General features: G+C 46.9%; 1 protein-coding gene across 1 annotated transcript in view; it reads left to right on the top strand.

Moving 5' to 3' along the window:
• Window positions 1-13,360: 13,360 nt before the first annotated feature.
• LOC135913400 (uncharacterized) overlaps window positions 13,361-16,341 on the top strand; it is a 42,283-nt gene continuing 39,302 nt past the window's right edge. The window contains exon 1 of the mRNA XM_065445986.1: window positions 13,361-13,796. Within this exon, the coding sequence (XP_065302058.1) occupies window positions 13,745-13,796 (52 nt within the window). The 5' untranslated portion in view covers window positions 13,361-13,744. The remainder of the gene's footprint in view (window positions 13,797-16,341) is intronic.

Here is a 16,341-nt window from a genome sequence, read left to right as displayed (position 1 = left end):
TTAGCCCAGTTTATATGCGAGAAAAACCCTAATAACCTTTCAAAAGAGGTCAAAATGGTGACATTTTTACAGCAGCGTAGTTATTGCCTTGTAAACCTCGCTGCTTAACTTTAGTGCGTATTAGGCTCCCTGGTCAGACCTGTGATATAGTTGGGTTTACGACGCGAAACTTCAGCGCAGTAGACTTATACTGAGTGATATGCGTGGAACGTACTCGAAAATGGAGCCTAAAAAGGACTGACCTCGCAAGATTACTGAGCTCATCATGACTGCACATGTAATGCGAACAGCAGTTGTGAGCTAGGGAACGACGCGATCTTGTTGTTCGTTAGCGTGCTCGTTTGTTCGTCCCACTAGCTCAAGACACGGCCACCTAGCAACGCAAGAGTCCGCACCAGAATTATACAACTACGGTCTATGACTACAACATAACGCAGTCGTTCCTGCGTTTCGTCATCTACAACAAGGGTGGCGTGATGATGAGGTTAAGGCCACGATGATGGCAACAATAGCGGCAGGACTGCGAATCAGTTCAATGCTATTTGTGACAGAGTTCGCCCATCATAATCTGAAGCTTGTTAGGACTGTGAACAGGGCGAACTCTTACGAATGTATCTTTTGCAGCCCCACATTTAGACACGGACGGGCAAAATAGTACAGGACGTCTCGCCTCCCTTCAGCTATTTATGTCAGAAAGTGGTGCTGTAAAAGATTCATATTCTCACGGTTGGGAAGGGGTCTGTCTCTACGCTGTTGTTCGCAGTCATCTCGTTAAAAGACTGAGTTGCTGCGCCGTGGGGATTGTCCATCTACGCATCATTCACACGCAGTACTCGTCACGGGAGTGACTTCTTGCATTTTCACGGCACCTAAAGCTCTCCTGCTGAGGCACGAATCCGCGGATAACAGAAAGCAATTCAAGGCGTTCCACAGTAAGAGGCCCGCAGACTAGCGCATGCTCAAGGTTAGCTTCCAGAAGCTAGCGTACTGCGATAGATGACAAAAACGTACTGTTGAGCTCACAATGTGCGTGCTCTATGAGTGAGTATGACAGACGTAGCTCCCGAAGCGAACTCCTCTGTAGTGCACGTTTACTCTTTTTCCGTATGTGCTTAGAAGGGCTAGATATTTTGGCTCCTAAGGATATCTGCATATAGTAGGGCATACGTGTCTGCGAAGATCAGCACTGCAAGCCTATAGGTAAAACTATCTCGCTCAGGACTAAGAATGATTTCGAAATGTTGGAGGGTGTATCCCTGATGTAGCCGCCGAGGTTACTGCTGAGGTTTTAAGACCAGACCTACGAAGAGTAAGGGTCATCTTCTGGAAGTTCTTTGGCAACCATAAAGACACTGAAGCAAGCAAAAAAAAAACTACCTAAAGATGTCGCATACTGTTGCAGGGGCGGTATAATGTGACGACAGAAAACTAAAAATGTAATCATCATGTCCACCATCATCATCCCATTTTAAGTCCACTGCAGGGCGACGGCCTCTTCCTCCGATCTCCAATTACCCCTCTGCTGTGCCAACTGATTCCATCTTACGCCTGCGAATTTCTTAATTTTATCACACGACCTAGTTTTTTGTCGCCATCGACTGCGTTTCTCTTCTCTTGCCACCCATTTTTTAACCCTGACGGTCCACCAGTTATCTAACCTGTCGTATTCTAAGTATTCTAATGTCGATTAGAATATCAGCTATGCCCGTTTGGTCTCTGATCCGCACAGCTATCTTCCTGTCTCTTAACGTTACGCCTATCATTCTTCATTCCTTCGTTCTTTTTACGATCCTTGACTTGTTTTCGAGCTCCTTTATCGGTCTCCAAGTTTCTGCCCCATATGTTAGCACCGTTAGAAGTCAGCGGGCCGATAGGTTTGATAGCGTGCGCCATGGGATGATCCGCTTCCAAGAGAAATACCAAAGAAAGGGGTGAAGCAGGGAGGTTAACCGGAAAGGAAAATTCGGTTAGGTAATAAACACTAAAACTCGGCGAAGGTGAAAGGTAAGAAAGTTGTGAGACAAGGGGCACAGACACATAAGAACACCGAAGACAAAACGATAGTTTGCCAGAAGCAGATTGTTGAGAACAAAACCCAAGGAAGAACTGCTGCATACGCCTTTCTCGTAAATAAATTAGCTTCCAATAGGGCGGTTAACAGTGCTGTTCAGGTAGCATTAGGTCCAGGAATCCATACCATAGACTTTCCAGCAGAAGCACCAGCTCCACTTTCTAGACCAGGTTCTGAAACTTGAAACGCATCACTTGTGCTGGATGTACTAACCTCATTTGCAAAATCACTTGCACTTTTTATCAAACATTTGAACCTTGTGATACGAACTATCGGCCATGCTGCTTCAAAGAAAGCCCTTCTTCGCCTTGTCGCCATCAAGCAGTGCCCATCTTCAAAGCTCTTGTGGAGTTGCTTATGGCCGCCAGTTTTCCTGACCACTTCGTGAGCAGCATTACGGAGACATCTTGCAGTGTTTGCACCAGGGATTTGCCAATTGTGAAAACAAAATCGCAAGAGAAAGCTTCTAGTACTACCGTTTATTCATGGTCTTCCCCCAAAACTCATGAATGATGCAGAACCCGCCTAAGTCGTAGCAGTTCTCGTAGCTAAGAGCAAATTTTGATGTCTATGAAGGATTGTCAACAATGCTTATTCACCCCGACAGTCCTGTGACAAGAGGCACTCATAGAGACTCATTTCTTCCTAGATGCGCTCGGTATACGATGTACCGCTGTCATGCGGCAGGCCATACATTGGGCAAACAGGACGCTTTGCCTACGACCGTGTATTGGAGCAAGCCATGCGTTGTGAGACAAAAGAGTCACTAATGTGGCTGTCCACTGTGCCAAGCGCGGGTTTGAAGTGAAATTTTAATGCCCGCACGCACAAGGACGTATCTCAAGTAACGAGCACGCAAGATGTTCTATGCTTTTGCTATGCATTGCAGTGTGACTTTTGCAGAGTTTCGTATGTGGGGATAGGCGATAGAGAAATCGCGTACCTATACGATGTTCTTACGATGTTGCTTTTCTGGATGTTGTTCTTGCCTTTCTCTTTTGTCAGCCATCATAAACCATCTTTCACAAAATAAATATTTTAGTAGTTAGCGCACTGTCATACTTTCCTGTACTGTGCCTTTTTAGTGTTGTTTGCTTCCAAAGCTCGTTCTTCGTTAATCCCCCAGAATGGACATCTCACTCTAACACAAGGGGTGCGAAGCCTTAAATGTGTTTAGATATGTGTAGCACTTCATTATGCATATACCTCTGTCAAGATTCTTCGCCAGACAAGCATCATACTTGACTTTCGTACTGTCCATGAAGAGAGAAAACAGCTACAGACAAGGCATGCGCTTGTGTCATCCGTTAATTATGCTACCTCGGTAACTCAAACACGTATTCAGTCACTTTTAACGCAACATTTCATCGGATCAGTGCATGGTTATCAATGAAGCGAAGCAGATACAAGCTGCGCATACAAAAATTGTTCAGCGAAATTTCTGTAAAGGTGATGTCATGCACTGCCGCTTTAGTCGCGCGTTGCCAGTCACACCCCCAACTGCCTCCTGCTTCGCTTTCATCTGTACCAAAAGCCAGGCTGGAACAGTTCTCTTTCCACTTTTAACCACTCAGGGAAAGATACGATGCATGATTTGCCTTGAAATTGGGATGCAGGTCGCTTCACACAGCTATAAGCCAAAAAGTTGGCGACTGGGCCAAGCCGGTGCCGTAGCAATCACTAACAGTTACTTTCTATCAGTGGCTGCTGCGTGGCTGAATTCATACTGAGAACACAACGTTTGCAGCAAGAAGAACCTCTTCCTACCGACACCATGGTCGAACTGATGCCTTCGCATAAGCGACGATCGGTTTCTGTCTACGATATTATAACTCTCTCAAAGATACAACAGTTCCGGCCCAATGGGCAATACTGCCCACGTACGCACCATTCTGAACAGGTGAAGTATGAATGCATAGAGCAAGAAAGAATAGAAACATGCGGAAGTCTTCGTGGCACGAAGTCTAAAATATCGAAGTGAACAGAAATCAATGGAGATATGAGTAAAGCGGGTCAATTATCGCATTCAGGAATAATCGTGAATGTGTAGTAGTTGCAGTCAAAAAGTAAGAATAAATAAAAGCGCTTTTCGAACGATCTTCAGTAGAGAAGCTGTTTTCCTTCATCCTATTCATAGATTACGTTTTTCTGATGCGGCTAATGTGTAAGCGTCAAGTAAACTCTCCTGTGGGATCGAAAGGCAAAGGCAAAACTGTGCCGAATACTATTTCAATAAAAATTCTCTACACCCACAGTTCTTCAGTATTTATTGTTATAAATTCTCTTTCAGAAGAGACGTTAACCCTCCCAGCTGAGCGAGCGGCCGGTAAATAAGTTGTGCTATGACTATTGCACATACACTCGAAGAACAGTTTACACCCTTTGGCGTGCCCCTTCTGCCACACGATGATAATCGTCATCTGCCTTGATGCGTCTCCTTTCTTTAACGCTGCGAGCCCGGAACTTTCCACTAACGAACGGCACGCGCGTTATCAGAAGGAGTACTCTAAAGGGTGTAAATTGTTCTGTGCTGATAACGCGCGTGCCGTTCGATACTGGAAAGTTGCGGGCTCGCAGCGTTAAAGAAAGGAAATGCATCAAGGCAGATGACGCTTATCGTTGTGTGGCAGAAGGGGCAAGCCAAAGGGTGTAAACTGTTCTTAGAGTGTAGAAAACGTGTAAAAAGAAACGACAGAACTACTTAGCCGAACCTGAAATGGCATTTATAAGAATGCAAGTTTGCTTAATTTGCGCAAACTAACTTAGCTGTTTAACTTCTACGTGTCGCTAGGATAATTACTGAAGTCTTCTTGAAAAGTATACAAATATCGCCCCCTTTACGAACGCGAAAGCCGTTATTTCTTATAGACATGGTTTTGTGCCCACTCAAAGTTAAGAAAACGGCTAACCGACGCTTACCATCGTTTTGTCTCAAGAAACGTGATTGCTACATTTCCTGCTTGAGGCCCAAAATATGCTTATTCAGTTTCTACATTTTTCAGGCGCCTCTAAACGTTTAAGAGGAAGGAAACACTGTACGACTTATTGCTACCATGAGGGTGTGAGGCAACGTCAAAAAAAAGAAGGAATAAAAGCTAGCGCCATTCCGGAAAGCTTGCATGTATATGGAAAACGCGGCAATGCTTTCCTCTCTACCGCTCTCACAAATTTCTCCTGCGGTTTCCGTCACCCCTTGGGGCAAGTGTTGGCGGTATCAGCTTCTCGTGCATGTTTCCCGGCGCACAGTTCTTTGTGCGAGGCCTAATCGTTGGCCATGTGCAGTGTGAAATGTACAACATGGTGTGCTTGAGGGCAAATGTTCATTTATCGTAATTTGCGTGGGAACTAAGTGAGCAGAATGCACTGCGCCTCTTGGCCTTTCGGCAACTAGACAAACATCTTTAAGCCTAGGCGCGTTGCAAGATGACACATGACATTTTTCAGAACACACAAACTCGCAAAGTTCTTCGTCCTATCTTGTATTTCTCAATACAATAAATACAGAATACACCCTTAGTGCGCCAGTTCACTTCCCCACAAGGCCTAAATGGTGTGAACAACAACGGTTTAGGCAACCGCGGAGCTGACGCACTTTTGAAATTAAACGTATTCAATTTCGGTCTAGGGGAACGCTTGCCGAAGTCGCATGCAACAAAACGGTTCTACACTTTTCTCGCTTCTATCGTTGCAACCGTACTATATATACCCACGCGGCCTACTTCGATATCATTGTGTAGAAGAAAGAAGTTCTTATGCGATTATGAATATGTCGGGTGCATCGATGGAAGCGTAGTCGCGTGAGGCACGACGCAGTCGGAGTTAAATTTATCCTCTTGTTGGGCGTTCAGAGAGGCACAGCTGGACAGTACGTTTGTCGATCCGAATAGGAGTGGTCACGTTTAACAGCTCCCTGAACCACAGTACGTATCATCCACAATGCTCAAACGTCTGCTCATAAGCGATTATAAGGTGGTATAGTCTGCATTTTTAAAAAGAAATTTCGCGCTTTCTCTGTTATGGTACTCCTGCGTTCGAGGCATGGCTTCTTGAAATGGCGTGCGGAAACTCGGGTCTCAAAACACATGGATGCCAACTTGAGCCCACCGTCTTCGCCGCGCGGCAAGCCCGCTACGAACAGAAAGTGAGTACGACTGCAATATCAGAGTGTAGGACACCGACTAGCTGTAATTTTAAGCGTGTAAGCTACCATATTGCGCGAATAAATGTCATCTCCTCACTCTGGCACCATATTGCAGAGAAAAATTAGTCGTTACGCGAACATTCATGCGAAGCGCGCACTTCGGCGCCATTGTAGCACCACGCGTGACGCCATCTGAGGTGCATTTAGCCTCGCACGCAGCGCTCAGAAAGCCCCACGCGTTTGTCGATCCGAGCATGTCGTGTTTGAGAGAGGTCATCATGCCATAGTCGAGATAAGTGACCGAACTGACACCGATGCCCACCAGAAGTTAACAGGAGGTATATACGTGCGCAAACTGTTGCAAAACCTTTACGCTTGCTAAGATATGGGGTCCCTGCGTTGGACACGTAGGGTTCAGCGGTGCCGTAAAGAAACTCGGCCAGTTAGACAGAGTGATACCTAACGCTTTGACCACGGGCGGATCATGTCTGTTTCCGTAGGCAACGCTAGCGCAAAAGATTGAGAGACGCGCAGGAGCCCAAACCATTTGCCAATACTATGGGCTTGATCGGCTCAGGGCAGTCTCTGGTGTCACCAGCAGGGGGGACATTTCTGTGCACTAGCGCCCGAACACTCTCTTCGAAACAAACGGGCGCAGTACGAATAGGGACTGAGCTCGATCGCAAAACTGGCCCGTAAGACCTCCAACAGCCATAGCTTAACCGCGTATAATAAATAAGCTTCCTAACGCGTGAATGAGCGTAAATTCTGCATTTGGTAACGTCATTTCTGTACCTTATGGTGCCCATACAACTTCTGCCGCACGCACAAGACGTTTCGCAAATCCCACTGCGGCTGCGTGCCTGATACAGCCGACCAAAATTTTTGTATAATGTTGGTCTTCACAAGGTGCATATGCTCAATAGCATGGAAATACCAAAATTTGCTTAGGCAAAGAATGACTTCTTATAGATTAAGCTGATCGACTAATGATATGCAGTATCAGGCACGTAGGCAGGGTCTTTTCTGGGGGGGGGGGGGGGGCTGGGGGGTGTAACCCAAGGCAACCTTTTTGTGCAAATGAGGGGGAGGGTACTTTTAGTAGCACAAACGTGAATATTGCCCACCATTCGCCATAAAGAAGCGTAAACCAGCACAAGAGAATTGAAATAACGTGTATCTCGTAGCTACGCCTGCGAAATACACCTCTTATTTACTTGGCAGACAAAGAACCACATCGAATGGACTCGCGCATAGATAGATAGAATAAACTTTAATGTCCAACAGAAAAGGCGATCTACCCACTCCCCGACACGCAGGTCAGGGGGCGAGTGCCACCGCCTCAGATGCAGGCTGGGAGGTCTTGGGTCCTAGCAGCCTATTCAGCCAGTTGGATGAGCCGGAGCTGGAGCTCAGAGTCCGAGCTGCGCAGCAGGGTCTCCCAGGTGTCTCTACTATCTATTTTGTGCGTTCCCCCGGGAGAGTACGGACATTCCCATATTATGTGGTCGAGGGTCCCTCTCGCCCCACAAAGATTACATTTATCGCTCCTGGCCTCGGGGAACATGTGGTTCGCCATAACCGGGTGCGGATATGTATAAGTTTGTAGTCGTCTCCACGCGACTGCTTGTCTGTTGTTTAATTTTGGGTCTGGCGGGGATACCAGTCTACGAGCCAATCTATAATGCTGCGTGATCTCTCCCTATTTTAGCATGCGCTCTCCGCTCCCTCGGTCATCGAGGGGCCCCGTAGCGGCTCGGCGGTAGAGATCTCGAGCCAGCTCGTGGGCCGCCTCGTTGCCGGGGACGGCTTCGTGCGCCAGAGTCCAAATTATTTGAATTTTTCTATCTAGCTTTCTCTGGCCTAGGATTCTGGCCGCTAAGGGCGAGATCCTTCCCTTGCTAAAATTTTGTATGGTAGTTTTGCTGTCACTGATCACAAATTTCGCGTCCGTTCTAGCGCAAGCTAATGCGATCGCAATTTCCTCGGCAACTTCTATGTTGCGCCCGCGCAGAGTGACAGCGGTCACGGGAATACCCCGGCCGCTGACGGCCGTTGCCACCGTAAAACCGCCGCTACCTCCCGCCGCGTCTACATAGGCCACCTCATCTTCCGGGATATTACCGAATCTAATTTTTAATGCTTCGGCTCGTTTATGCCTTCTGTCTTTGCTATGTTCCGGGTGCATGTTTTTTGGCAGGGGGGGATAATCAGATTTTTTCTAACTTCCCTATCTACTTCCACCTTTTGGGTCGGGCCTCTGTCCGGATTTATTACAACCTTGCCCAATATGGCTCTTCCTGTCCTCGTGGTGCTAAGTCTCTCAATTTGAGAGGTTCGCACCACTTCCGCCGGTTCTGCCCATGTGTTGTGCACTCCTAGATTCATCAGTCTCTCTGTTGATGTACACATGGGCAGTCCCAGCGCTAGTTTTACGCATTTTCTCATTAGAGAATCAATCTTTTCTCTTTCCACCACTTTCAAATCGAGATATGGCGTTGCATAACTCACCCGGCTGAATATGTACGCCTGTATTAGTTTAATAAAATTTTTTCCTTTAGCCCTCGGCCTTTGCTGGCCACCCGCCTAATTAGGCTCAGGGTCTGTATTGCGTGATTCTGCAGCCTCTTGATGATCTCGCCATTGTGGCCGTGTGACTGGAGAATCAGGCCCAAGATTCTAATTTGCTCGACTATTGGTACCTCTCTACCCGCCACTTTAATTTTGAACTCCGACGGTGCCTTGCACCTTAAGTGTTTCGGATTGTATATAAACAATTCTGATTTCTGCGGCGAGCATGCTAGGCCTCTCTTGGCCGCGTAATCGACTATGATGTCGGTGGCGGCCTGGAGCAGGCTTTCGACGGCTGAATCACTTCCCCGGATGACCCAGAGGGTGATATCATCCGCATATATACTAAATTTTAGTCCCTAGAGCTTTGCCAATTGCTCGGGGAGTTCTCTCATAGCCACGTTGAAGAGTAGGGGAGACAGCACCGATCCTTGGGGCGTACCCTTACTCCCTAGCTCAATTGTAGGGGATTCCAGCGTTTGGGACGTTCTTCCCCTCAGGAAGTCCCTGATGTTTCGATATGTACTGGTACCTACATTAATCTTGTTCAGCCCTTCCAGGACCGCATCATGCTTTACGTTATCAAAAGCCTACGTGAGGTCCAGTCATGAAACATTCGGAGGGGGAACCTTGCCAAGAACTAGTTAACTATTGAAAGGGCCAAATAAAAATTTCTGTAGAGTTTTCTGAATTAGCTCTGGAAGAAATATAGAGAAATGTATATTTGCGGAACAATCACAGTTATTTTGGATCCCTCCTTGACTGCTCTACCAAGTGCCAAAACCGACTCGTGTTGTTATTTGTGAAGTTGCGTAACGATGCGTGGTCACCAGTCCCGTACAACCACGTAAAGCGCAGGACGCTGCGTTTCTAGACGTACTGCGCTCACCGCGGAAGGTTAGAAAAACACGCCGCTTAACACAGCATGGAAGTGGCTACGTCTGCGGGTCGGTTCATAACTGTACCAGAGCCATTCAAAACACACGGAATTATTCTCCACTTCCGGCGGCGTTTTCTGTGCTCCCTTTCTAAATAAAAAGATGTTGATCCATAAGTATTTTCACAAACAATTTTCGCTTTGTCTCCCTGTTTGGCTGTTGCCTTAGCTTTTTCCCCTAGTAGATCGCTTAATATCTCATCTCGTTGCGACTCTTGTTTCCAGTTGCCAATCTTGCACGAAAAGTGCAGTACACTTAAGGAAAAACCAGACGATGTAAGGGGTGACAGTCATATTGCTCATGGGTTGAACGGTTATTGCGGAGTCTGACGATGGACGCTGTTTCACAATATTTTATTTTCTACCCTATCTGAACCATATCGCGGATTTATGGTTCTGAGGATCTGCTAGCGTCGCGGGGAGCCGTCACTCGAGGAAATAATGAAGTAAAAGGAAAAGTTAAACGCAACTGGCGTTTTCTCCGGTCACAACTCGTTCCACGAGCATACAGATAAGCTGACTATGAAGCGAGTCCCTTTCCTGGCCCCTGGATCAGTCTAAACAAAGAAGGTTGAACTAACGAAGCAACAGCGTTGCGCGTGATCGTTGAATAGATGGTGACATAAAAATTGTGTTGGGCATATTAAATAAAATAAAATATTATAATTAAAAGAATAAACTACGCCCTGCCTGTTGCAATAGATGATGACAACTGTATTCACCGTGAGCTAATCGTGTGGGCACCGAGTCGATGAAAAAACTGGTCTCTACCACTCAGGAGGTCCCGATAACTACCGCCATCCAAAAGGAAACATTTGACGTACATTTCACTCTGTGAAGATAGAATGGCAGCGAAAGCTGACTACAGTCAAAGCTCTCAAACGAAAAGAAACGTGTTTCACCTCCGCTGCGGATCGGCCTTAAGATATTGCAATTCCGGGCTCCCACGCGGCGGAGGCGAAGCAGGCGTTAAGCGCCCGCCATACGTGGGTCCATCCCGAAGGTAGTTCAAGACCCGCGGTGGTGAAGCAGGCATTAAGAACACCCCATACGTAGGCCGATCCCGAAGATATTGCAATACCTGGCCCAACCTCGGCGGAGGTGAAGCAGGCGTTAGGCACTCCCCATTCGTGTGCCCATGCCCAAGATTCGGAAGGGCGCGTTATAGGTTCCCGACTCCGCAGGAGTATGTGCCATCTATCTTGGACGCTTTTTGCACTATCACCAGGATCGGCCCATATGATAATTTTTTCTGTTAACGGACGCCGAAAAAAACAATGGTGGTCAGTCACACACTGCTTTCGCTGTAAAGGCAGCAAAATGGTGACCGCCGAGTAGATTGATTTGTCGGCGCTTTAGGAATGTGTGTGAAGATTGGTGGCGTGGGCGGATGGGGGGGGGGGGAGCATGCTGCTTAATTCCCTATAATTCCATTATAATATACAGGCACGTACCTCCCCTGGGTACGTGCCTGTATAGTATAAAGAACGGTGGATATTTATTTTTGAAATGAACCAGCATCTTTCATCAATGCGGATGCAGTTTGGTGGAAATGATTGCGCAAACCCGGAACTTTAATACTGATGACCACTTTACAAAAGGTGAAGTTTAAAATGACCACCGAACGTCATGTCGCGCGTGAAGCTAACGTAATGTATCATGGCTGTGAGCAAGCTAGTCGTACCAATGACACTGTGGTCGTGTTGGATGATAAGAACACTTTCATGATCCCATGGAAAATTCTCTTTTGTATGGGCTTTGCTTCTCAGAAGAAGTATAGCAAGACCGTCATAACTACTATTTCAGCTAGTTGGGGACAGGTCTCGAGCTTTGTTTGTTCTTCGCCTGTTCTATATTTGTCTAAATTGCACGCTTCTACCAAGCCATGCAGAACTTCTCCAAACCCTTGATCACACCGACTTAGTGTTTAGGATTGGTACGTACTAACAGCTAGCACATAATTTACTTCATAAATGGCTCATGCAATATCGTCTTAACAATGGCTAACGGTCATTCACTAGTAAAACAGCCACCAAAAAAAAAACTAATTGTGCCAGAAACTATCGAAGACGATCGTCAATATCAGTGATGGCTTTGTAATGTAACCTGCTTTATATCATACCATCCACAAATCACGAAAGCTTATGAGCACATCAGCAGACACATGCAGTACCAAGCTCACTGTCAACCACGACTCACCATAATACCACGACATAGTATATTCTGTAATGACTGCACCTCAGTTGAAACTCCCTAGTGCACGACCCCGCTGTTCTTGGCATCAAAACAAAGTGTTTCGTAGAAAAAAACGTTCCTGCTTTGCCTCGGTGTTTGATGCTCGTCTCGTTGCAGCTAGCCTTTACGATAGTTTCAACGATATGAGATTTCACGAGAGCAGTGCACAGAGATCACATTCTAGGCGGCCGAAGTTGAGAAGTAGGGCACAGCTTGCAATTCGTCGAACACATAAACGATGGCTAAGATAAAGGGCACCAAAGCAAGAAAGGAAACACGCAAAATGGGTTTGATTTACTCAAGAATATTGCAAGTGAAGAACGCTCTCGCTCACGGTTTTCTTCAGCAAAACATAATTACATTGATAACTATGTTTAAATAATGATCCTCTTATGTCACGCTTTTTCCGTACTTTGCTCTGTGCAAGTTATTATTAGTTACTACAGCTGTTGCGTCTTTGTCCCAACACTATCTAATTGTGGCGCCTATACGTTCGTTGAGGTACTGAGCTCAAGATGCAATGTACCATAAAGAAGCAAAAAAAAAGAAAGAAAGAAAGGGCAGCAACTTCACGAATACTGCACGGCCGGTAACAACACGTGCCACTGATTCTCTTCCGTTATCTATAGGCCGAACTTCTGGGTCAGCTAGAGCGTGCACGCAGATTTATTGGTACAAATGACATGAAATATTTCGTAGCTTACCTTATCTGTACCTATAGAAAGGACTGAGTTCTGGAAATGGGCTTGCGCTATATTATATCTTAAAGGAATAAGCGTTCCCTGTACTTCACATCCATTTTTCAAATCATTCGTGTCTTACCAAGGCAGACAACCTACCAAAGGTTGTGTGCCAGGTTTAGGGCTGCTTGCGTGCTCGGCACAATGTACTCTTTTAGCTGCTCCCTAATATAAAACTCCCCGCACCTTCGGTACAAACGTTAATGTAAGAACAATGCAGTCATTACAGGTGCTTCGCTAATCGCGTATAACATCAGTGGTACACGGGAGCACGAAAGTACGTACAACTTTCGCGTGCAGACGCAAATCAAGGGGCGACGCTCAACCTTCAGATTTTAATCGATAGACCTTCTACCGAACGACAGTCTTCGCGACGAGAGTGCTAAAATAACTTCTTCGAACTGTCCGAACCGTCCCATTAAGAGTCGGGAATTAAGCCGCTACGACCACGTATTGAGCGGCGGCGGTTTACGCACCGCCCCTCCCTGCATTCGCGCCGGCAAAACTGAAGGCCCCCCTCCGCGAGCGCCCGCGACGTCGCGGCGACGGAGAGTCCTCCACGAGGGGGCACCTGAGCCCAACCGTCGGGCTCTGACGTCACGAGCCGCTCGGCAGACCGCGTGTCCCCACGCGGACTCTCAAAAAGGAGCTGCGATCGACTCGCGAGCGCGAGTGAACGCCGCGCTGCGGTCGAAGATGCGTCGCTCGGCTTAGCGCTTCCTCCTCAACGGCAATTCGCCCGCTGCGACGATGAGACGACTGAAGGAGCAACGGTCGTGCTCGGAGGCTGCGATAGGGCAGCGGCCCCGCTGGCGCTGTGCTCTGGCGGCGTCGACATCGCCGCGAGTCTCATGAGCGGATTTGAGCTCGTGCTTTAAAAAAAAAAAGTGCTTCGGTATATATCTGACAATCGCGCACGATTCGCGCCGGATACGTCACATGGCAGACGCGAGGTGGCACGTGAGGAGGTTCGGGACTGTGCAGCTGCCTTGACCCCATTTTCTCCAGCGAGGAGATACAGACGCAGTGCCTGCAAACCTTGCCGGGCGATGAAGTGCCATCCGTGTGCTCTCTTCCTGTTCATGCTGCTATCGCTGCCAGGTGAGTCACTCATTCCTTATGATTGTAATTTTGCGTGTCAAATACTTGCCCCTTCCTTCAAGACTTGAATATGCCCACAGGCCTTGTCGCTGTCATGTGGGCATGTGTGCCCCTCTGCTTAGCAAGTGTAACAAAATATCGTCCCTCTATAAGCTGGTTTTATAGCTGTTCAGTAATACTCTGCACCCAGACATCGCTACTATGTTGGGAAGCCTGCTGCGTCGAAAAAGCGTAACAGTACTCGTGACCCTCACTTTGTAGCACATACACAGACATCGCTTGTATAACGCGAGCTGCATTCTAGCGACAGCCACAGACTGTGTGTCTGGGAAAATGCGTGGCTTCAGGTGCATACATTTGAATTTAGGACAGGGTTCGCGCTGCGTGGTAGCGCTTGCGACATTGCGTTTATTTCAAACTTGGCATCCATGCGAGTGAACTCTCACTGCGACGTAGTGCTAACTTCCTTCGTGTTTTTTTGTGTCTTCGTAAGAACTTTATACTATATAGTGCTATTAGAAATCGCGCTAGTACCACAGCAGTGCTCGTGAAAATGATACGCTCCAGGCTAATGTCGGGATTTCAGGCGTACTGAAGAGCCCTTGCAATTTGACAAAAAGACTGCGAGATGACAAAGCATTATACTGAGACAATAATACAGCCGGTTCTTTCGAGAAGGGCCGAAACGGCGAAAAGTGCTTGCCGCTCGCGGTAATCTTCGGACGTGAGCACAACTTCCATAAGGCCCCATGAAGGACACAAGAACCCTTTGTGTACCGCCTTTTCTTGGCACGACCTCAAGTTACTGCATCTTAATAGTTTGAGTTTGAGGACAGCGGTGTCTTGCTCGCATTGGTTCTTGCAGCGCAAGCATAGCGGTCGTGGCAAAACTATTCAAAGCGTTGCATGCCTGAAAGGCAGGACATCTGGCCGAAGGGCTGCATTCACTCGTGCTACAAAATGGGGGGTTTTCGATGGTGGTGTTCCAAACGCGAACTTCTCGCATCCGAGCCGTACGCTCTGCCAACTTGGTGACGACTAAAAACTTCGGCGTTTGCCTCTGTGGTTTTTGTTCGTTTGGACGCTATTTCGCAACTGCACGCTATAATTGCAGTATAAAAGGGCCGGCTTCGGAATGATAATTTTAGTGCGCGTGCTCCCTTTGGAACAGAGCTGTTGTCGAAGTTTGGGCCTAATCAGCGCGATACAAACCTCCCTGGAATTTGCCGCATGCACCTTCTCCATGAAGGCTAACTGTAAGCATTCATTTAGCGATAATATGTGAATAGAAAACTGCCCGGTACAAAAATATAATGAAAAACGATATCCCTAGGATAGCAGTAATGATGGTCTCAAGCTGAAAGCTCTATGCTTTCCGTTCCAGCAGCAAGCGCTCTACTAATGCCGAAGCGCTCTTTGCAGACACTGAGGCAGCGAGTGCATGGCATGAAAATATCACGTCGGGAATACGCGACGAATTTCGGTTTATGGAAGCGGTGCGCTTATGTGTGGTTATCCAGTGAATACAGCATGTCGTGGGTGCGAAACTAGCTGCTGCCATAAAAGAAAAATGAATAACATTTAAAAAAAAGTTAAATATTACACCATTTGGCTTGTGACCTTTTTTTTTAAGCCATACAGCGCTTGAGAAAAAGCCTCACGCCTGCTATCTGCCGTCGCACTCTGCAGGTATGTTACGTAACTGAAGGGAAAGCTATTTCAGCCGTGATTGACAAAATTACCCTCGTGAATTTCTGAAAACCGAAGCAGCCACGCATGGGCAACAGTTCAGAGTGTTTCCTGCGGAAGAAAGGCATCGATAGGCCAGACGGCTATAAAAGAGCATACAGTAAATTTAAGCGCTTGCTCTACTTGAAGAAAGTTTGAGCATCGCGGTACATGCGGAAGTCACTGAACATGCAGCAGAGGCAAAAGGCTTGGCTTTGGCTAATGAAAAAGTAACTGAACATAGGGTCATGTGTAAGTCAGACTGATCCCTGCCTTCTGGGCAGTACGTGTGACCGCCACTGCGATGCATGGTAATCTTGGAAAGAACATCGTGACTAGCTTTTGAAGCCACCTGCAATAACGGCAAATTTTCAGAGGGATGCTAGAACGTATTCGTTTTATTTGTTGCACACTTTGAGAATCACGGTGAATCCTTTCTGCATCGCACTTTTGGTGGTATCCTTGACGTCTTGCTGCATAACATATTGATTGAAGAAATATTCGAAATGCACTTAGAAGTGCTTGCATTTATAGTGGCAACAAATAAAATTAGTTTCTCACCATTTGCTCTCCTACGGTACAATTTGTGGGATTCTTGTGATAAGATCGCAATGTGGCGTCTAGCGTGAAAGAATAAATTTACATCTGCAGCTTATTTCATGATAGTTCATCGTTCTTTGACTTGGAAATTGAAAAAGCAGCCATGGGTTTACACGAAATAGTTAATGATTTCATGCCAAATATATTACTGACATTTTGGCACTTGCATGGAAGACATTGTATTGAAGAGCATTCTCCAGCCGCGCAAGCTTGCTGA

The sequence above is a fragment of the Dermacentor albipictus genome, chromosome 4 (assembly GCF_038994185.2).
Source record: "Dermacentor albipictus isolate Rhodes 1998 colony chromosome 4, USDA_Dalb.pri_finalv2, whole genome shotgun sequence".
NCBI classification, from domain to species: Eukaryota; Metazoa; Arthropoda; class Arachnida; order Ixodida; family Ixodidae; genus Dermacentor; species Dermacentor albipictus.
This window is presented reverse-complemented; position numbering and strand designations above follow the sequence as displayed.